This window comes from Bombus vancouverensis, unplaced genomic scaffold (genome assembly GCF_051014615.1).
Source record: "Bombus vancouverensis nearcticus unplaced genomic scaffold, iyBomVanc1_principal scaffold0046, whole genome shotgun sequence".
In the NCBI taxonomy this organism is placed as follows: Eukaryota; Metazoa; Arthropoda; class Insecta; order Hymenoptera; family Apidae; genus Bombus; species Bombus vancouverensis.
The window spans coordinates 217,514-240,262 of record NW_027468937.1 but is presented as its reverse complement, the minus strand read 5'-3'; the positions used below and the strand labels follow the sequence as shown (position 1 = coordinate 240,262).

The 22,749-nt window shown below is 41.6% G+C and overlaps 1 protein-coding gene and 1 pseudogene across 1 annotated transcript; one reads left to right on the top strand and one right to left on the bottom strand.

The window, feature by feature from the left end:
- Positions 1-288: 288 nt before the first annotated feature.
- LOC143304675 (very long chain fatty acid elongase 6 pseudogene) lies at positions 289-8,495 on the bottom strand (annotated as a pseudogene).
- Positions 8,496-11,338: 2,843 nt separating this feature from the next.
- Positions 11,339-12,169, top strand: LOC143304674 (uncharacterized). Its single transcript, XM_076627184.1, has one exon. It carries the CDS (start codon positions 11,339-11,341, stop codon positions 12,167-12,169), a length of 831 nt encoding a protein of 276 aa, XP_076483299.1.
- Positions 12,170-22,749: the final 10,580 nt, after the last annotated feature.

The window sequence follows — 22,749 nt, the reverse complement described above, 5'->3', positions numbered from 1 at the left end:
ATAGTTAACGATAATATCGTTAAGATATTAAAAATTTATTTCTGATTTAGTGTGCGAAATTTACTTTAATTCTATTTCTCCATTTTCATTCATTCACAATCAATCTTTACAACTTTGCCTTCACAAAGGCTTGAGAGAACTATATTCATCAAATTATTTCTTGGCGTCCATATCCATCACATGAGATTTTGATAAAGTTTTTCTTAAGATATGTCACTGAAAAGCGTCCGTAAAAAAGATTTAAAAAATTTTTCACCTGCTCTACATAAACTTCAGCTTGTTATAACTTGCAGATCTATTAGGCTAATCCTTCTTTCCAATTTTTTTTATGTGTTTGTTAGATAAATAAGCCTGCTGGAAGAATCTGGCAAACAAAATGAAATAGCTGAGGTACATCAGCATAGCAAGTTTGATGTTCAAAGGCGTAACGTGACATTCAACTTAGGCACTGTGTACATAGTAGTAAGCTGATGCAGTTAAAATGCAACCCACAACCATTTGTGATAGCTGTAGCGTAGTAACAAACATGGCGACCCATTTTGGTATATTGAACCGCATTGCTTTCAGAGCATAATAGGAGTACATCCAGGCATGAACGAAAGAGTTTACCAAGCCAAACCACTTGCCATTTCCTGTGGCCTCTGCATAAGAGAACCAGGTATAGAGAAGGACTGTTACGTGATGGTACCAATGTAGAAAAATCAACGGTTGCTTTCGTAACACAATGAAGGCTGTGTCGCCAAATTCTACTAGCTTCGATAGGGCAAAGGTCCACGACCAAAAACCGAAAACTGGATCTTGAGTAAGATGGCTGGAAAGAATATAATTACATTTCTATTATGATATAATATTTTGGAAATATTGTTATATGTTATGAACATGATATATAAATTGAAGTTACATAGTGTGTTTCTTAATATCTGTCTGATGTTGTGTATTTTTCATATTACAAACAATTTACTTTTATGTTGGAAGTGGCTGAATTTATTTCAAGTATAGTACAATAATAACAAATGCAGTTATTTTTGTTATAATATCAAAAATAAAAATTTCCATTTATCCATATTTTATACATTTCTTTGAAGTTTCTCAATTTTCCAGAGCATCGAACAACATTTTGCAATAAAAGTTAACAAAAAGACGCGAATTTCTAGTATTAAAGAAAATTTACAGATAAAATTAAATTATAGATTAAAACTGTTTAGCTGAATTCCTTGCTTGTAGACAATTGCTACGTTTAAACTATCTTTCTAAACGTAATAATTCCGTAAAATATGTTTTCAGTCTCAATTTTGCAGGATATTTTTGCTCCTTCGACATGGATTTTCCCGTGTAAAGATAATATGTGTCAAATATATTACGAATCCCCTGTTAGATACGTATGCTATCGCAAGGCGGATTGAGCATGTACAGATACTTTTAGCATAAAATCAAATTCTGTATGCATTTACATTTAAAACGTTTCGGGCTAATATTATTAAAAAGAACAGTTTTTAAGGTAAATGAAGTTTTATTATCTATTATTCAACACACATCCCTTCCTTGTCATATTTTTCTGAATTGCTTCTACAGTATTGAGTTGATGTAATGACCCACTTGAGAGGCTCGAATTGCTTGACTGACTATTCCCTCTTATGTTTTTCCGGAGGAAAGCTTGGCGTGGGTGTGCCCTTTGAACGAAGAACGCGGATTCGTTGTTCACACTTTTCGTCAAGGAAGTGAGGGTAACCATCCGCGATGCCGATTGGTTATGAGCCATGCTAATGAAAAAGGATATGAGGTAGTCTCCCACCAACGTGGATCGGGGGGTGACTTCGTTCCTGGGGAAAACCAGTCCTTTTCGATAAACATGTGTTCGGTATTCCCATTCGGTGACTACACGCTTTCTCCGTGATTTCTAAGAGCCTAATAAACTCAAGGACTTTTCCGAAACCCGAAAATAAACTGAAAATACTTCTAGACAAACAGTTTGACTGGCAAACATGTGGAAACAATGAAGCCAAAGTTGACGGTTTATGGTGGGTCCTTGAGTTTATTGAGGGCCGCTGGCTGCCAGGTAGCGTCGGCTGGAGTACAGCTGTTCCATGCGACGTAACAGCGTGGGAAGCTAGTAGCGCTGTGTCGTCAGCAAATGTTGCTATTGTTATCTCTGTAGATGTTGGTAAATCGGCAGTGTAGATGGAGTACAGTATGGGTCCGAGGACACTACCTCGGAGTATGCTAGATTCCATTGGGAACGTTGTGGAAGTGACGTCTAAGTATTTAACCATGAGTTGCCTATTGGTTAGGTAGGACTTTAAGATGGAGTAGTAGGTGTGTGGTAGGACTTTTTTAAGTTTGTATAGTAGTACTTCGTGTCATACTTTGTCGAATGCCTGTTGAATGTTTAGGAATATCGCTGAGCAATATTTTTTTCTTTTCAAGGGATTGGTTGATAATGTGTGTTATGCGATGGATTTGCTCTACTGTTGAATGCTGTTTCCGAAAACCGAATTCATGATCTGGGAGTATTTTCAAATCCCCCAAGAGTGGAAGGAGTCTATTCGTTAGCATTTTCTCGAATAGTTTTGACAGGATAGATAAAAGACTAATTGGGCGATAGGAGCAGAGTTTCATACATTGGTTTTCCGAGTTCAGGGATGAGAGTAATCAGTGAAATTTTCCAGGCCTTAGGAAAGTATTCAAGGCGAAGAATTGCGTTAAAAATCGATGTGACGAGTGCGATCCCTTTTATGAGAAGTTCATTGATTGCTCTATTGCCTATTAGGTCATGCCCCGCTGCTTTCTTGGGGTTTAGGCGACTGATTGATTCTATAATCTCTGCAGAAGTGAAGGGTTCGATAGGAGGAGACATTTAGAAGGGAGAGTGCAGGTGTTCAGTAATGTCTGCGGCAGCTTTGGAGGAATGGGGTTTAAATACTTTAGACAAGTATTTAGCAAACAGGTTGGCTTTACCTATAGGGCTACATGCCCATCCACCTTGCGGATAGCGGATTGATGGGATTATTTGCGGGGAGCGCGTGAGTTTCCTGGAAGCCCTCCATAGTGAGTAGTTGGAGTCAGCTGTGGGGGACAAATTGGCGAGATATTTATGAAAACAGTCGTTTTTATAATTTTTGATGATTGTGATTGGCTTTCTAGTTGCGTTGTTTAGTTTGCGTTTGTCATCCGGTGTTCTATGGGACTACCATACTCTTCTTAGTCTACGTTTTTCTGCTATTTTTTTGAATATGTAATGGGGATATTCACGTTTGCTGATAGAAGTCTTAGTAGGTGTGGAGGAGCGGATTGCGTTTATTATGCTCGTGTTTAAGTATTTCGTGACTGCTTCGATATCTTCATTAGTTTTTAGTGAAATTAAGGCTGAAGTTGAGTCATTAAAGACTTCTCTAAAGAGCTGCCAGTTGGTAAGTTGGTTATGAATAAAGCCATTAGGTGTATTCTCGATACTTGTTAAACTGACTGTTGCTATCACGGGCGAATGGTCAGAAGAGAGATCAGCCGAGGAGTTGATTTGGACATATTTTGGCGAGATATTTTTAGTTATGAAGAAGTCAAGTAAGTCAGGTATTTTGTTAGTGTCAGTGGGCCAGTGTGTGGGTTCATATGTGGTGAAGTAGTTGAGATTGTTGGTGATTATGCTGTTTAAGAGATTTTTGCCTCTTACTGTGACCTCTGCCCCATTGGGTAAGTTTGGCGTTATAGTCTCCTCCAGCTATGAATCTATTGCCCAGAGTGTCAAGAAAGTTATCAAAATCTTCTTTGGAGATGGAGTGTCTGGGAGGGCAGTATACTGCTGAAGTGGTGATTGTACCATGGTAGTCTTCTATTGCTACGTTTGTTGCTTGGAGGTAGTCTTTCTGGAATGATGGAAGTTCGTAGTGCTTAATGCTGGATTTGATAATGATTCCGGTGCCGCCGTGGGCCTTTCCGCTGGGATGTTGGGTATGGTAGAAGTTATAACCATTTATTTTCAGATAGTTTTTGTCGGTGAAGTGGGTTTCAGATACGAGCATTACGTCGACTTGCTGTTGCTTTAGGAAGAGTTCTAGTTCGAATTTGTATTGAGCTAGCCCCTTGGCATTCCAAAGAGCTATGCGTCTTGATTTTATTTTGCGTCGGGGCGTATTAATTTATCCATGGTGAGTGTTAATAGTGATAGCCAATTATTTATTTGTTCAGATTGTTTTTCTATTAACTTTTCAACTCTAATGTCACGTTGATTCGGGATTATTTCACATTCCGCACGTAAGGTGAGAGATTCGTATTCCAATTATGATCGTTATTACAAAATTTATTAGAAACTGACAAAGTAACGATACAGAATGTTATAACAGAACAGAATAGAATGTCGAGTACTGACTTGGGAGGTTTTTTTATATCAAGGGGTTGGCTCCTGTGGAGGGGTTATCGTTGGATGCCGGTCACATAGGGATCCTGTTACTGCTTAGTTACTGTTTCGATGGCTAAGGTATGTGAGATATGATTATCCTATTGCTGCATTCCCGGGGCCACTGTGACACTAGAGACGTTGTCTGTGTTTTATGAATTGGAGACATTATTTTGAGAATGGTCCCTGTGGTTATTTGGATTATTTTGATTTCCTTGTACTGTTTGGGAGTAGTATAGGAGATTGAAGTATTAGTGAATTTCGGAAGACTGGGTATTTGATTGGTTGTCTCTTTGGCTCTAAGCTTGGGATACTTATTTATACATAAGGTTTTGTAGGCTGAGCGGCCTTTGTAGTTAGCAGAATGGCCACCTTGACAGTGGATGCACTTCGTTGGGGTTTCCGGTGATTTAGTGCACTGATCAGTGGGGTGTGTACCTGCACATTTAACGCAGCGGATTTATATGCAATCGTTTCCTCTGCAATGTTTGCATTTTTCAAAGCTTTTGTTCATGCAATAGCTCTAGTGTTTTGTTCTCGTGTTTTCGTTCTAGTTATCCTAGTTGAACAAGTTTTGAAGTGTCCGTGCCTGCCTGTTCAAATGAATCGAATAGAGCATTCTCTCTTCCTCCGAAGATGGTTGTATTTCATCTTCACTCAATATGTTGCGTCGTGCAACACTCTACTTGGACCCGGCCATACACCGCGGGCCAGACAGGCCCCAGATGTCCGCTCATTCTTACGGCGTACCCTCAATAACCTTAAGCACCCGTCATAAATCCCACTAATTTGCTTGCTAAGGTCCTTCAGACCCAACAAACATCTGTTTTCTGAATCATTTCTAAAGATTATTGTCTACCACGGCTTGACAAGGGAGAGTTGGGTTTTTCCACGTACGATGCTTCCTAATAACAACTTTCTATCGAGAGCAGCTAAGACCCTTCCTAGTCCACCAACCTTCGTTTAACCAATTAACAACAAATCCGGTGGTCCCGTGCGCTAGACGCACGCATCCTTAGCTTTCCTCCGCTACAGCATCGTCACCGAACATCACTGATTCTTCAACCTTCAAACATACAACATCCTTCGACCGGGTCTACACCCGAAGATCAGTCAGTCACTTATCTTATACATACGCACCAGCGTAACTATCTTCTTCGCAAAGTTGTTGGAATAAACTGTCATTCACACCTTGTTACATCAGTGTCATATTCAATTAACCACCTCTATTATCCTAATCGAAATAGGGGATCGATCATTTCACGGCGTCGATTATCTAATCGTGACGGGAATTTACGACTCCCGTTGGCGTGCTTCCTCGCGATCGCGTCTCTCCGCGATCGAAACACAATGTCATAGATCTGTTTTGCCGCTTTTTAATTTCTTGTTTCTGAATATTTGCTTGAAACTTTTTCACTTCAGGGAATGACTCATCTTCTTCTTTTAGCTGATGCATCTTCGTGTTTTCACTCTGTGAAAAAGTTCTCTTTCTGTTACTATTTCTTGTTGTCATTGAACACTTTTCTGGTTGTATTGCATCTTCTCTTATGGTGAATGTGTCTGTGAAGTACCCGCGATCTTCCTTGAAATTGTTTCGCTTAAAACACTTTTGTCATTTACTATGTTTTGTAGGGCTTTGTGTTATTTCTTCTTCTGAGCTACTTCTAGCACTTTTCCTTTTTTTTAGATCGGTTTTCACGTTTCCTTTAAAAATGTAGGATATATTTAATTACGTTATAATAGAATTTATATGCACAATGTACATACATTAAGCGATTAGATTTCAACATATTAATTAACCGATATCAAGCATTATTGGGTACTATATATAAAGGTTAGTATTGATCAGTATCATGAGATTCGGGGTAAGATTAAAGATATTAAATTTCATCATAATATGATACAAACATTTACATTACTGTCATCGTCACGAATTAATAGCCTTCGTAATTTTGCAACAAGTGACATTGACTGTTGTTTTTTAATATTAATTGCAGCTTTCCTTCAACCCTCTCTTTTTGCTCGGCTCTTCAAAACTTTCGGCGTAGTTGAAGTTGAAGGGCCAGGTTGTGGTGTTTGAGCAAAGTATCTCCAAAGTGGTCATTAACAGATTTTTTAACACCCAAGCAACGTATATTCAATATATCTTTGGTAATTAGTGCTTTAATCCGATTCTTTGATGTAGTACCGATATTCCTACAACCGATAAATCTACAAATAAATTCTTTATAAGTGTAGTATCGTGGAAAGAAGGGCCTGTGGTGGCACTCGATAGTTAAATAGCACCACTCGACACTAACTAGTGTCGGACGACGAAGTGGTTAGCGCCTTAGGTTACGAACGTAGGAGTCCGATTTTTCTTCCACGGTACAAAAAATGAGGAAAAGAGCGGCCGTACCCAACAGCGAACACTACAGCACTGAGCACAGCTCAACGATACTACATAAGTATTTAATATATACATTAAACTATAGTTTGTAATAATACATACCATAATTTAATATTGTGGTTGAAATTATGACATATGTAACAATTAATACAAACACTTAACTTAGAAGTATATGTAAATTATTTTTCAAAAAAAATATTTATATGAAACAATAATAAAATAATGAAGTAACGTTGAGAATAAAATCTAGTTTAATTACAAATATATACACTGTTAACAATACCGTTCTTATCAATTTTATTAAATTTACAGTGAAGCTTACAATTACACTAATGTCAATGAATATTAACGTATATGTTTATTATTACACCAAATAAAAGTGAAAGTACTCTAATGAAAAATACAATATACTTTAATGGAAATAAAACAAGTAAATAGCGAAGCATTTATTAATATTATTATACAGTACTATATTATATTATTATAATATTTATTAATATTTACTTACCTTTTACGTTTGCATAAAAACTACAAAATTGTAAATATCAACTTTTATAACAGAGATAAAACAAGTCACAGAAATTCGTGTCTTTCAATGGCAAAATGCGTTAAAGGAAGGGAAACGATAATCTCCGTTTCGCGTCACAAGCGGGACTGTGCCAGTTTTGCTCCTTGAAAGTACATGTAGCGGTACATGAGCTAGAGGACAATTCAAATTATGTTGTTTTTTTGCCTCGGAATATCAATATCGTTAGGACATACATAATGTAGCAATAAATAAACTCCGGACAAAACTATGTTGCCGCTACGTGCAACTGTCGAACGAAGACGAATTTGAATTTTCCGATTCTCCTCCGACCAGTTTATACTGTACCAGTTTAAACGGACGCAATCGTAACGAGTTATCGATCATGTAGTGGATCGTGTGAGGATCAATAATTTAGAGAATACGAGAAATTGCTGCTGCAACGCCTCAAATATATTTAGAGTAAATAAAATAAATACGAATAAATATAAATACCGTCGAGAGACGCTCGTACAAATGTATTCGCGAAGCTAGGGTATGGTCGCTTGCGAAAAACTCGATAACTATAACTCGGATGACTCGGATAATAACTCGTAGATATTGATGGATAATTCGTAGGTACTCGGTATATACAAACTCGCGATCACGTCCGTTTATTTATACTGGGGGGGGGGGGGGGAGTCGGAAAATTTGAATTCATCTTAGATCGACGATTGCCCATAACGGTGACTTTGTTTTGTCCGGAGTTTACCTATCGATATGTTTCGTGCGTCAAGGCGATGTCCGTGTTCCGAGGCACAACAACATGAGTCGCTCTCGATCCGCCACGTTCTATGACTCTACCGACTATCTATCGAGTATTGATCAGTTACTAACGAGTTATGAGCGAGCGGTTATGCACTGTCTTAGCGAATCCGTTAATACGAGCGTCTTTGCGAACATTATCTGTTCTTATTTATTTAATCATTTTAAAATATACTTGACGGTTTCTACAACAGGCAATCTCGTCTAATAAATCTCTCGATTAACCATCCTCTACACACAAGTCCCTTAATACATAACGACTTTTCAGTTCAATTGGGATCATTGCGTTTAACGCCATCTATTCGCCCGGGCGCGCCATTTTTCTCTAGAATATAAATTGTACCGCATGCTTGAATATGTACCGCATGCTTGAAATAGCCAGCCATGTTGATATGGAAGAGGAGGCGAAAGTGGAGCATATTGTAGAAGGAATAGTAGATGAAGAAAACAATAAGTCTACTACATCCATTAAAGAATTGAGGAAGAGATTAATCATGTACGAGGAACAGAATTATCGCAGAGCAAAATTGATTGTGAAGCTAGCCAAAATTGAAAGGAGCAGGATGCCCAGTCAATCTGGAGATATGAAGAAGACGAGATGTTACAATTGCGGCGACGAAGAATATGAGTGTGCAGAGTGCCCGAATAGGTCGAGAGGACCCAAGTGCTTTAAGTGTAGAGAGTACGGACACATCGTATCGAAATGCGACAACCTGAGCGAGTCCCATAAAGTTGTTTCTAGCACGTGGCAATCGTTGCAGACGAAGCGTGGTAAAGACTTTAAGATCGGAAATTTCGAATTGAGCGCGCTAATAGATACCGGTAGCGAACTAACTTTAATGAGAGCAAATCAGTATGTGAAAATTGGTATCGGGTCCGGAAGAAATTGTACACTCGAAGAATTTTCGACGAATATTGTGATAGATGATGAGTCGTACGTTGTAACGATACATGTAGTTTCAGATACCTTGATGCAACACTCGTTCATAATTGGCACATACTTCCTGAATACCGTCGAATTAAACATAAAGGACGGAAATGCTTCTATTCGTAAAGTAGAGAAAAAAGATTGTAATAGACACCCGGAGGTGTTTAAAGTAGATATAGAAATGCGGCAAGACAAAGTAATTGATCAGTCTTAATCCGACTTTGCAAATCCGATCGTAGTTGAAAAAAGGAACGGATCTCTTCATGTTCCTATCGAGGAGAATAGTAGAGAATGTACGGCAGTTGTAGTTACCATGAGTCCTTATCTCGAGGACACCGTCGTCATGAAACAAAAATTTGTTAGATAAACCGGTTTTTTTGCGTGAAGAGCGAAAAATGCTATTACGCGTACCCAGAGAGATCCGCGTCTCTGGGTTATGTAGGACTCGGCAGGTGACATCGCCATACGCCCTAAAAACCCCTCGATCCTTTATTTGATTAGACACGGACAATCCCGGCATAGCCGATCAGCATTCATCAGGGTTGTCATTAACCGCGTCTCCGAATATTTAACGTTGCATGCTGGTACCGCTCCTCCTGTTCGCTGACCCCATAGCCATTTCCATTTCTCTTCTGTAATTTATTATCGATTTGCAGAACGCTTTGAGCTTTGTCCAGTATTCGTCCTTGGTAACCACGGTGTCCACCAAGTTGACCACACTTATCCTGAGACCCAGGAAATTCTCGAGTTCGATCGTTATGTTCATTAGGTCCATTTAGGACACACGAACAGGACGTGTTCTGCATCGTCGTTCGGGTCACCACAATCCCTACACTTAGTGTCGACCCCCTTACCGATCCTCTTTCTGTAGCTGTTGAAGATACCATGCCCCATTAACATTTGCATCGTAAAGTAATCGATGTCTCTCCTTTTCTTGGCAAATATAGACGCATTACCTATCAACTTCCTAGTAAAGTTGTCCTCTTTGTAATTGCCCTATTCCGCTTGTCACTCCATTAGGGCTTTCTTCCTTATGTCATCCAGTTCTTCTTTTAACATGATGTATCTATCGATCACTTCACCTTCAACAGCTAAACTCTTCTAAATCTTCATTCTCTCGTATGATTCTTTCAACATCCTAGCTTTAATGTTGATCGGTAAGTTGCCGGTCAATACACAAAGCACCGCATGAGATACAGTGCGGTAGGCTGTAAATGTAATGCACAGGGCAGTATGTTGGGTCCTTTTTATAATCTTCCTGTTCTTCTCATAGTTCATTGCATCAGCCCACACAGGCGCACCATATGTCACGATGGGTTCCCAAACATTGTAATAGAGCCTGCGCGCCAAGCCAGGCGGACCATTGATATTCGGCAGAATTCTTAGGAAACTAAAGTCCTTCAAACAGACAAACAGTCTTTGTCCCAACTACGGGAAGATAGGGGAAACCTATTGTTACGCCATGCGGCTTACCATAGGTCATATTCTTAACTGTCGATCGCGCCACTATAATGTTGCAGACGGATCGTCGCGTCTGCCCGGCAAACAAACATTGTAGTGGCAAGCGCGTGGTTCATTAAGCAGGGCGACTTCCAGAAACGTCGACTCGTGGCCGTTATTTTACCTCGCGGAGAAGAATGTGGCGTGATCCGAACGTAGTGGGGGTCGCCTTCCAGAAAAAACGAAAAAAAATCGAAAGGCGTTCAGAACTTTTCGAGAAGTCAAACCGTCAACACATCTGTGGCGGCACGGGCCACGGAACTTTTCAACGGCTCCAGATACAAAGCACGACGCCACCAAAGCGCAACACCCATGTGCCCAATCTGTCATCGATATCCTCACACTCTTTCCGCCGAATTCTCGGAAGAGCATACTCGTGCCAGCACAGGCGACACATCTTATGAATGCACGCGAGTGGGGATATCGATGGGCTACGAAGGGAAGGTCTGCGCGAAGAAAAACAAAAAGCAGAGTCAGTCTGTTTTGCGTCATTAGAAGTGTAACTCCTCGGCCCTTTTCGATAGCAACGCGACGAACGACATCTCGGTGTCTATCGTTATTTGTTAGTTGTTACCTGTTGTCCGTTAAATGTTATTGTTGACCGTTAATTGTTAACTCTGATTGTTGATTAGTCCTAATAAACTGTTATTCGTTAAAAACACCAAGAGTAGTTCCTTACGCACCTATCACCATACCACCTCAAACTGGTGACTACCGACGTGATTTGACGTAATATTTAGTGAAAGAGGTGACAGTGATAGTGCTATCGTTTTGACCACCGATTTTGAGTGCACCGCGACAATGGAAGGTAATACACAGGGAACCATAGCCAGCCAGGTGATCAGCATGTCTCCACTGCTGCCCACGAACACGGCGGCATGGTTCGCCCTTCTGGAGAGACAATTCGAGGCAGCACGAATTACGGATGACACCATTAAGTACGTGACGCTGGCAAAATGCCTCAACGATCAACAGCTCCAGGACGTCGAAGACCTAATGACGAACCCTCCAGACATCGGACGCTATGAAAAATTAAAACATGCGCTCATTCGCAAATTATCCGATACGGACGCGACCCGGATAAAGAAGTTGGTGGAAAGCGAGGAGATGGGAGATAGAAAACCATCCCAGTTTTATCAACACCTAAAAAAACTCTCCAGCCCCTCCACGCCCGATGATTTTACCCTCACGCTATGGAGGAACCGATTACCCGCCCGCATCAGGCGTATCCTCGCGGCAGTCGACGATTCGGACCCAGAAAGGTTATTGCGGCAGGCGGACCTGATCGCGGAAGAATTCCGGGAGGATTTTCAGCGCACCGCCCGGGTAACGGCAGTAATGGACCCACCAGCGCAAAACGTGGGAGCATACGAACCAATGGCCGCTGCAATCAACGTGTTGAGCGAGCAAATATCACAGTTGCGGGCACAGATGAACGCGCTGAGCATGATTAATCACCGTCGACCACGATCACGATCACGCTCGCGTTCGCGATACTACCGACGTTCGCGCTCGCGAGATCGGCCACGGCAAGACGGTCTGTGCTTCTACCATGCAAAGTTCGGAGAATGCGCAAGGAGCTGTCGTTTCCCATGCACGTGGAAGTCGGGAAACGAGACCAGCCGTCCGTAGACGCGGCAGACGACGACGGCCTGCGATCCCGCCGCATCTTCGTTACGGACAAGGGCACGAAGATTTCTTTCCTCGTAGACACTGGCGCCGACATCAGCGTATACCCCCGCAGCAAAATTCGTAGGCACGTCAAGAAAAACGCGTACGAACTATTCGCGGCCAACGGGACGCGCATCGCAACGTATGGTACCACTGCGATTGGCCTTAACCTGTCCCTTAGACGAGCCTTCAAGTGGAACTTCGTAATTGCTGACGTTCAAACGCCTATCATAGGCGTAGATTTTTTAAGCCATTATGGGTTGCTCGTGGACCCGCGAAACAAACGACTCCTCGACACGACAACCCAATTATCAACAAGGGGATATGCTGCCACGACGGAAGAAACATCCATCAAAACCGTAATCGGCGAATCGGTCTACCATCGACTTTTGGCGGAGTTTCCGGATCTAACTCGTCCACCGGCCTTCGGACGAGAGAGAATCCGACACAGTGTGGTACACCATATTGAAACCACACCCGGGCCACCCGTCTACAGTAAACCTCGACGTCTCGCACCGGATCGCCTCAAGCAAGTCAAGGCGGATTTCGCAACAATGATCGAGCAAGGAGTGATGCGGCCATCGAAGAGTCCATGGGCATCACCCCTGCATGTCGTCCCAAAGAAGGACGGAAGTCTACGACCATGCGGCGACTATCGTGCGTTGAACGCTCGCACCATACCCGACAGGTACTCCCCACCACACATCGAAGATTTCGCGCAACATCTGTACGGTAAGCGTGTCTACTCAAAAATCGACCTTGTCCGCGCTTACCACCAAATCCCGATCGCGCCAGAAGACGTTAAGAAAACCGCGATCACGACACCTTTCGGACTTTTCGAAGCAACCAACATGATGTTTGGGCTTCGAAACGCCGCGCAAACGTGTCAAAGATTCGTCGACGAAATTACCCGCGGTCTAGACTTCGTGTTCGCTTACATAGACGATTTCCTAATCGCATCCGAAAACAAAGAACAACATCGCGAACACCTTCGGATTTTGTTTGAACGCTTAAACGAGTATGGCGTAGTCATCAACCCAGTTAAGTGAGAATTCGGTGTGAACGAAATCACATTCTTGGGACACACCGTAAACGCCGACGGGATAAAGCCGCTAGCCGAACGCGTTGACGCTATTGTAGAAGTACCGCTCCCCGGGACCGTTAGAGCACTACGCAGGTACCTCGGTATGATTAATTTCTATCGACGTTTCATACCGGGGGCCGCAAAAATTTTTCAACCCCTAAACGACCTATTAAAAGGAGGAAAAAAGGGCAACGCGCCCATCAAATGGACAGAACAATCCGAAGCCAGCTTCCGCGAGTCGAAACGCGCCCTCGCTAACGCCACGATGTTAGCGCATCCGATACCTGGCGCACCTGTTAGCCTCGCGGTAGACGCATCCGACTATGCAATAGGAGCGGTCCTCCAGCAACGCGTCAACGACTCTTGGCAGCCGTTAGGTTTCCTTACCAAACCGTTGAACTCCGCGCAGCGAAAGTACAGCGCGTACGACCGCGAATTACTCGCTATGTACACTGCGGTAAAGCGATTTCGACACGCCATTGAAGGGAGAAATTTTACAATTTACACGGATCACAAACCCCTTACATACGCGTTCAACCAAGATCCTGATAAGTGTTCGCCGCGACAATTCCGGCAACTAGATTACGTCGGACAATTCACTACCGACATAAGATATATCAAGGGGTTAGACAATAACGTTGCCGACGCTCTGTCACGCATCGAAGCGATAGGAAAGTCTGTGGACCATCGAGCTCTCGCCGCCGCGCAAGAAGCCGACAAAGAACTAAGCAACATCGTCAACTCCGGTACATCCGCGCTACGGTTAAAGAAAATACGTTTCCCCGATCACGACGTAGAAATATATTGCGACGTATCGGGTGACTTTGTACGACCGTACGTACCGAAATCCTTGCGGCGCGACGTATTCAATTCGCTCCATGGACTTTCCCATCCAGGGATACGTGCCACTCAAAACCTGGTGACGACGCGTTTCGTCTGGCCGTCCATAAACAAGGACGCCCGAAATTGGACACGGCAATGTATCCCGTGTCAACAATGTAAAGTCACCAGGCACGTATCCTCACCCGTCGGAACATTCGGAGAATTAGCGGGTCGTTTCGAACACTTACACATAGACATTATCGTGATGCCATATTCAAAAGGCTACCGATATTGTCTAACGTGCATCGACCGTTTTTCGCGTTGGCCCGAAGCCATTCCCATCGCCGACATGGAGGCGGCAACCGTCGCTTCGGCTCTCCTTTCCACGTGGATATCTCGTTTCGGCGTGCCTTTAAGAATAACGACTGATCAAGGACGCCAGTTCGAGTCGAACCTATTTAACGAACTATGCCGGTTGCTCGGCATCAGACATTTGCGCACGACAGCCTATCACCCCGCGTCCAACGGGATGGTAGAGCGCCTGCACCGACAACTAAAAGCAGCAATCAAATGCCACGATACGAGCAACTGGGTGGATATCTTGCCGATAGTTCTATTAGGCATACGAACAGCTATTAAAGAGGACCTAAACGCGACGGCAGCCGAAATGGTTTATGGCACCGGCATACGATTGCCGGCAGAATTTTTTGTACCGACGAAACAACAGGCCAATTCGGAATTCGCAAGTCGCCTAAAAGACCGAATAGGAAAAATCAGGCCTCATCCAATTACGCGACACGGCGAAAAGAGAACCTTCGTGTTCCGCGACCTCGAAACATCGCTTTACGTATTTCTGCGTCGCGACGCCATCGGAGACCCCTTACAACCACCCTACGACGGGCCGTATCAGGTTATAGAGCGAGGAAAAAAGACCTTCACTGTTAAAATAAACAATAAAAACGTAATAGTGTCCATAGACCGATTGAAACCCGCATTTCTTTTTTAACGACAATATTGAACACCATAGCACGGAAAAGCGCAATGTAACAATACCGCCCGGTGCCCGAAACGAACAAAGCGAAGGGGACTCAAGAGTTCACCACACCACACGTGCGGGCAGAAGAGTTCGATTTCCTGATCGGTTTCAGGCGGGTCTCGGATAGGCGTTAGGAGCCGGCGAATGTACATCCTTGCCTGTAATATTTATATATACTTTTCATTTATATAGCGTTATCACTGGTAAGGGGGTACTGTGGCGGCACGGGCCACGGAACTTTTCAACGGCTCCAGATACAAAGCGCGACGCCACCAAAGCGCAACACCCATGTGCCCAATCTGTCATCGATATCCTCACACTCTTTCCGCCGAATTCTCGGAAGAGCATACTCGTGCCAGCACAGGCGACACATCTTATGAATGCACGCGAGTGGGGATATCGATGGGCTACGAAGGGAAGGTCTGCGCGAAGAAAAACAAAAAGCAGAGTCAGTCTGTTTTGCGTCATTAGAAGTGTAACTCCTCGGCCCTTTTCGATAGCAACGCGACGAACGACATCTCGGTGTCTATCGTTATTTGTTAGTTGTTACCTGTTGTCCGTTAAATGTTATTGTTGACCGTTAATTGTTAACTCTGATTGTTGATTAGTCCTAATAAACTGTTATTCGTTAAAAACACCAAGAGTAGTTCCTTACGCACCTATCACCATACCACCTCACATCTGATACGTCGCGCATTACTTATCAATCAAAACGCAGTTACATTTTTTTTGTTCCTTTTGTATCTTTCTAGTTAATAAGTTGTTGAAATAAACATTAATTTATTTGTGTTAATTCTGTGGAATTTCATTGAACTACCCTTATTATCATAATCGAAATAAGGGGATCGATCAGTTCGTGGCGTCGATTATTTAATCGTAACGGGAACTTACAACTCTCGTTGACGTGCTATCTCGCGATCGCGTCTCTCCGCGAACGGTCGAAACAAAATGATTCACTAAAAACTGTCCTGAATTCCTAAGAATTTATTTACCGCAAAACTGACAAAGTGTTTATTTAAAAAATGAGGTTGAAGGTAGTCCTTTTCTTTCATTTCATTCATTTTCATTTTCTTTCTTAAGTATGGCTAACACAATATCTAATCAATTAAAATTTTATATTTTCACGTGAAAAGTTTCTTTAGATAATTATTATCAACATGATGACTAACTCTTACGGATTAATACGTGTCTGTAGGGCAATCCGGTGGACTTGATCGGCTTTTTACTTGGAAAGTTGAGTAATCGGTGTCGCTTTCTTACGCATCTTTGAACTGTATAAATGTTTTAAAATTGTTTGATCCAGAATTGATCCAGAAACGCCTATTTTTTAACGAACGACGTCTCCCACTAGAGACTTTCTCTCGAGAGCGGCTAGCATCCTTTTCTAACCACCGATATACAAATTGACCAATTAGCAGCAATGCCAATTTCCCTTACTTTCTGAACGAAGGTTGTCCTCGACGAATCCGATTTTTCCTCTGCAATATTTTTAAAGCTACACATTTCGAATTTTCCAATTATGCCGAAACAATTGCGTGAACCACTCTATATATTCCATACAATAAACTATTTTTTGCGTTTTAAAGTAGTTGAATATTTTATTAAAATACTCTGAGCAATTCTCAGGTTTCTGTGAAAACAAGATAACCCAAATGTAGTTGTGTTTCCTTCAGAATTATGCAGATTTTATTTGAAATATGTGAGGTGTAAGTGACCCCGACGTGATCGAGCTAATGAGATTTCAATGATCGTTATTCCGGGCGCGCTAACGATATGTCAAACAAGAATAAAACAGTTACGACCAGTGAAGTAGTCCGCGTGCCTTTGACGATGCCCTAGAAGATAGTGCTATGGTTCTCCTTACTAGAGAGATAGCTCGCGGCGGCGAAGTTGTTGTTTGTCTATATACGATTCAGCAGCTATGGAACCACATATGGGCAAGATGGATTGACAGAAAGGAAGCGGAGGATTTTCGCGACGGAGGATGTAATTGAAGGATGAGCGTTGTAATGAATTGGTTTTGGTTTGTAAATATATTTGTTATGTTCTTGCAGCACTTCTTCTTTGCATTCTCAAGTCCCTTGGACGGCCTTTAGGAGAGAACAAAGACACAAATGATAATTGTAGCTGCTGGCTGTAGATGTCGCTGCTAGGGTACTGCTGTATTTTCTTTTCATTTAAGAATCGTGGAAGAAAAATCGGACTACGGTCGCCGGGATTTAAGAACCCAGATCCCGAACGTTCGTAACTTGAGGCGCTAACCACTGCGCTGCCGTTGTCTGGTATTAGTTAGTGTCGAGTTGTCGTATTTGTGCTGTCGAGTGCCGCCACATATGTATGCATTTATGAATTGAGTGGTTTACAAGTAATTACAATCGATATACATTACAAGTAATTACAATTTATTACAAATGACTCACTGTGCATATTACTATAACAGTCAGTACTAATTCTATAGATCAGCAGCATTATAACTTTCCAATAAACAACCGAAAATCACGTCGTTGAATAATAAATGCATTCACTGTAGAACGAAATTATTATTACGAATATAAGAGAAACGATTTAAAAACCATGTATTTTTTCATTTAAATTGTTTGCATTTGCAAAGGGAGATACAAAATTTTAACAACGTTGCAAATTATAAAGACACAAATTACAGTTTCGTGTTTAAGTTATTGTTCAGAGTTTGTTGGAATACAACGATATTAATCGCATACAGATGAGGTGATTGATCGAACGGATTCTTTCCTTCGTTGTTCAGCGATATCCTCATTAGCGTGCGTTCGTGAGATGTACCACAGCGGCTAGCACGTGCATGCTCTTTCGAGAATTCGGCGGAAGAAGCGTAGGAATATGGATGGAACATTCCCGATGGGCACGTCGAGAAGCTACTAGAAGGTTCTGTGGCACATGTGACGCCACACAGACACCCACACAGGTCACACTCATTACTGCATAGAGAGTGGGGTTCAAAACCTTTTCAAGGGCCATGGGTCACTAAGCCAGTCAGTCTGTGAATAACTAGCCAACTGTCTACATTCCAGAACACACACACTTATAATTCCTGTAATAATTGTTTAATAAATATCACATTATATTGTTTCAACACAAACATTGTGTCTTCCACAGATTATTAATCTTAATTCCAAGATTAAATTCTAACAGAGCTTCCTAATAATTATGGTACAATTGGTAAAATGATGATTTTACATGAAAAAAGTAAAAAAATATTAGATAATTGAAATAACGCGATATAAATATAATTGAAATAACATCAGTGAGAACGGATGTTTTAAGCTTTCGATTTTGAGAAAACAGGGTATGAATACGTTTAGTTAAAAAGCAATCCGTGTTTATTCGAGCATTCGCGGAGAGACGCGATCGCGAGAAAGCACGTCAACGGCAGTAGTAAATTCCCGTTGCAATTAGATAACCGACGCCACGAACTGATCGATCCCCTGATTTCTGTTACGATAATAGGGATGGTTCAATGAATTTAACACTGTATTAACAGATTAATATAGCTTGTATATTTAAAAATAATGAATGTAATAATAAGAACGTCACAAATTATTTAGCGATAAATACAGTTGATATGTTATAGGAATTCGACCCGACATTGCGATATCTCTCAATGAATTCGTTAGACTAAGCAATTTATAACGTTTGACTCTTCAGAAGGGACCGATTACTCTTCGATCCTTTTCGTTGTCTTCTCTGGAAGACGACCCCCACTACGCTCGGATCACGCCACCGTTCGCGCCTATGATCACGTATACCAGTTTCTTTATGCGGATAAAATAACGCACCGAAGGCGAATAGATGTTTCTGGAACTCGCTGCTTGACGACAACTATGCGTTTATCGCTACTTTCTGTATATCTCGACGGTCATGTAAGACGATCTGTTTGCGACGGTTAGGAACACGGCCTATAGTAAGCCTTGGGGCGTAATAAACGGAGAGAATAGAATAATCTTCTTTCTCTGTGGGATGTTAGAGACTGATGTGTACAAATCGAAACCGCTGAGGAGAATATCGAAAGGCGAGTGTCACAAATAAGTGAAGAGATATTATTAAGCGTCTTTAAAAACATGTTACGAAGAAATAATAAATGTACTGAATATCAAGGCGGCATATTTAACAATATTTGTAATTATTTTTATGCATATTAATTGTAAGTTATCGATCCTTATCAGGAGCACGAAATTACACAATTAACAATTATCGAGATCGTCAAACTTTAAAACGACGAAATTTTCGGCTCTCTCGTTAAGTACCGAAAGAACTGAGTTACAGTTAAAGGTACGCGAAATTACATTAGAGAAATTAATGCAACGTGTTACGCCATGCGGCTTACCATAGATCATATTCTTAACTGTCGATCGCGGCACTATAATGTCGCAGACGGATCGTCGCGGCTGCCCGGCAAACAAACATTGTAGTGGCAAGCACATGGTTCATTAAGCAGGGCGACCTCCAGAAACGTCGATTCGTGGCCGTTATTTTACCTCGCGTAAAAGAATGTGGCGTGATCCGAACGTAGTGGGGGTCGCCTTCCAGAAAAAACGGAAAAAATCGAAAGGCGTGCAGAACTTTTCGAGAAGCCGAACCGTCAACACATCTCTTATATCGCGCATTACTTATCAAGCAAAACGCAGTTACATTTCTTTTTGTTGTTCTCTTTATGTCTTCCTAGTTGATAATTTGTTAAAATAAACGTTAATTTATTTGTGTTAATTCTGTGGAATTCATTGAACTACCCTTATTATCCTAATCGAAATAAGGGAATCGATCAATTCGTGGCGTCGATTATTTAATCGTAACGGGAACTTACAACTCTCGTTGACGTGCTATCTCGCGATCGCGTCTCTCCGCGAACGATCGAAACACAACGTTCAAACGACAATTGATAGTCCTGACGAAATAAACGTCGCTCAGAGAGTCGAAAATTTGTCTCTTCAAATTTTAAGCGGATACGAGTTATCCCCACTACTTCGCGGAACTGATCACTGCAAGTAGTTTCCGGTGTTTTCTTTGTCTGCTCCAGCGATAACGCAATTACTCATAAATTGCCAAAATAAGAAAAACGAAGTTTTCATATTTTTTATTTCATTGTTATAAAACGATTTAATTGGATTTTCGAGAATCTCACGATCAAAATGATATTGGACGATAGCTAAACTCTGGAAATGCGCAACGTTCGGTCAACTGCACAGAAGACCATGCCTAAGTCCGACACAATTCTTTGAAGTTACAATGAATGTTGATACTAAATCCGTCGTTTAGAGATACCTTGGCTTCTTATGACACTAAGTTAAACAACTTCCGTTATTTGCTGACTAGTCCAAATGGATCCAGACACTGGTTAAATTATATTTCTTTTGACTTTATTTGTCTAGATATAAAATCTGTAAGGTATCTCGTTGTATCTCAATTGCTTCTCTTCTTTCTTATTCCTACATTCACCGTATTCACAAAACAACGATCCAAAGACAAGTAACAGCGGTCAGTTTGTGAAAAGTGCTCGTTAACAAATCTTAAATTACAACGAAACGAAATTGTTCAACACCTTAAAATTGAAAATTACCGAACTAAGTAGGAAAAAGGCCACAATGTTTGTAGAACCTCGATAAGTGTTCGCCGAGACAGTTTCGACATCTGGACTACGTCGGACAGTTTACGACGGATATCCGTCACATAAAAGGGGTAGAAAATAACGTAGCCGATACTCTATCTCGCATCGAAGCGATCGGAAAACCAATAGATCACCATACGCTAGCTGCAGCGCAAGAAAAGGATAGCGAGCTACGCAAAATTATCAACGCTGGCTCGAGCGCGTTGCAGCTGAGAAAAGTACGATTTCCCGATCACAACGTCGAGTTATACTGCGATATTAAAACCGAGACCGTGCGACCGTACGTACCGGAACCGTTACGCCGCACCGTATTCCAAGCGCTACATGGACTTTCCCACCCGGGGATGCGAGCTACGCGAAAATTGGTAGCGACGCGCTTCGTCTGGCCGTCGGTAAATAAAGATTGCCGAACGTGGACACGACAATGCATACCGTGTCAGCGCAACAAAGTCACAAGACACGTATCCTCGCCCGTCGGAACGTTCGGAACGCTAGCGGGCCGGTTCGAGCATATACACGTAGATATCATCACAATGCAATATTCGCAAGGATACCGTTATTGCCTTACGTGTATCGATCGTTTTTCGCGTTGGCCTGAAGCCATACCTATCGCCGATATGGAAGCGTCAACCGTGGCTTCGGCCCTCCTTTCTAACTGGATATCTCGTTTCGGCGTACCCTTGAAAATTACGACTGATCAAGGACGTCAATTCGAATCGCGTTTATTCGAGGAATTATGCCGGTTGCTCGGCGTCAAACATTTGCGTACAACGGCCTACCATCCAGCGTCTAACGGGATGGTAGAACGCCTACACAGACAATTAAAGGCGGCGATCAAATGCCACGACACGAGCAACTGGGTCGGAATTCTCCCGATCGTCTTATTAGGTATAAGAACCGCGATAAAGGAGGACCTAAACGCAACGGCGGCCGAAATGATTTACGGCACCGGCATACGTCTGCCGGCGGAATTCTTTTTGCCAACTAGTCAACGGGCCAACTTGGAATACGCGCGAAAATTTTTGCAAAAATTTCCTAAAGGAATTATAATCTATGAGATAAATGAAATAAAAATACAAAAACCAACTGATATTAAAAGAAGAATGATTATTTTACAAGATAATATGAAACTGTGTAAGGGATTACATATGTAACATATTGTCCCGATGTACACATATCTGCGAAGCGACTTACTACCCTGTATATTCCAGAAACTTCTTAGTTTGCCCCAGCCTTAGCAATTTGAGACTATTTTATTAAAATTAAGAATTTTCCACATTAGATCGAACGCACTTCTAATAGGTACCAAACAGTATATATATATATAGCAAGATTTCACATATCTCTAAATTATTCACAGAAAATTAATACGGCACATAAATTAGACTTCGGATTGTAAAAATTAAGAATAAATAACCGATACAGTCTCACAAAAATAGAAGGATAAAGATAGAGATAAGGGATCAAAAACAACAGTTATTTTTCAAATTTGTATGAAAAGCCCTTAAGAAAATAAGTTCCTCCTTAAATTGAAAACAGTTATATGTATAGAAATCATACTTGCGATAAAAGTAAAAAAGATAGAAAATAAGAAAATTGTATTTGTTTTTATGACTCACTTTTACATGTAGTATAATTTCCACCGCCATTTTAGCATAGAACGCTATTTTCAAACACGAATTGTTCCAACTCGATAGTCCCTTGCTTTACTGTAAACGGAAAATTCTTTCGTGTTCTCAACCAAATTTATCAAATTCCAGCAATGACACATGCTATGTGATTGTCAGTAGAACATGGAGAAATGTTTCCAGTAAAGTTTCGAGCGACTTATCGGCGATTTTCAGGAGACACGACGCGACGATATCGCGTGTACAGTGCTTCTATCGGTGTTGATGCGCTTTAATACATAGTGCAAGGGAACACTAATAAGATTTCCCAGTGGGCCTGTAAATCCTTATAGA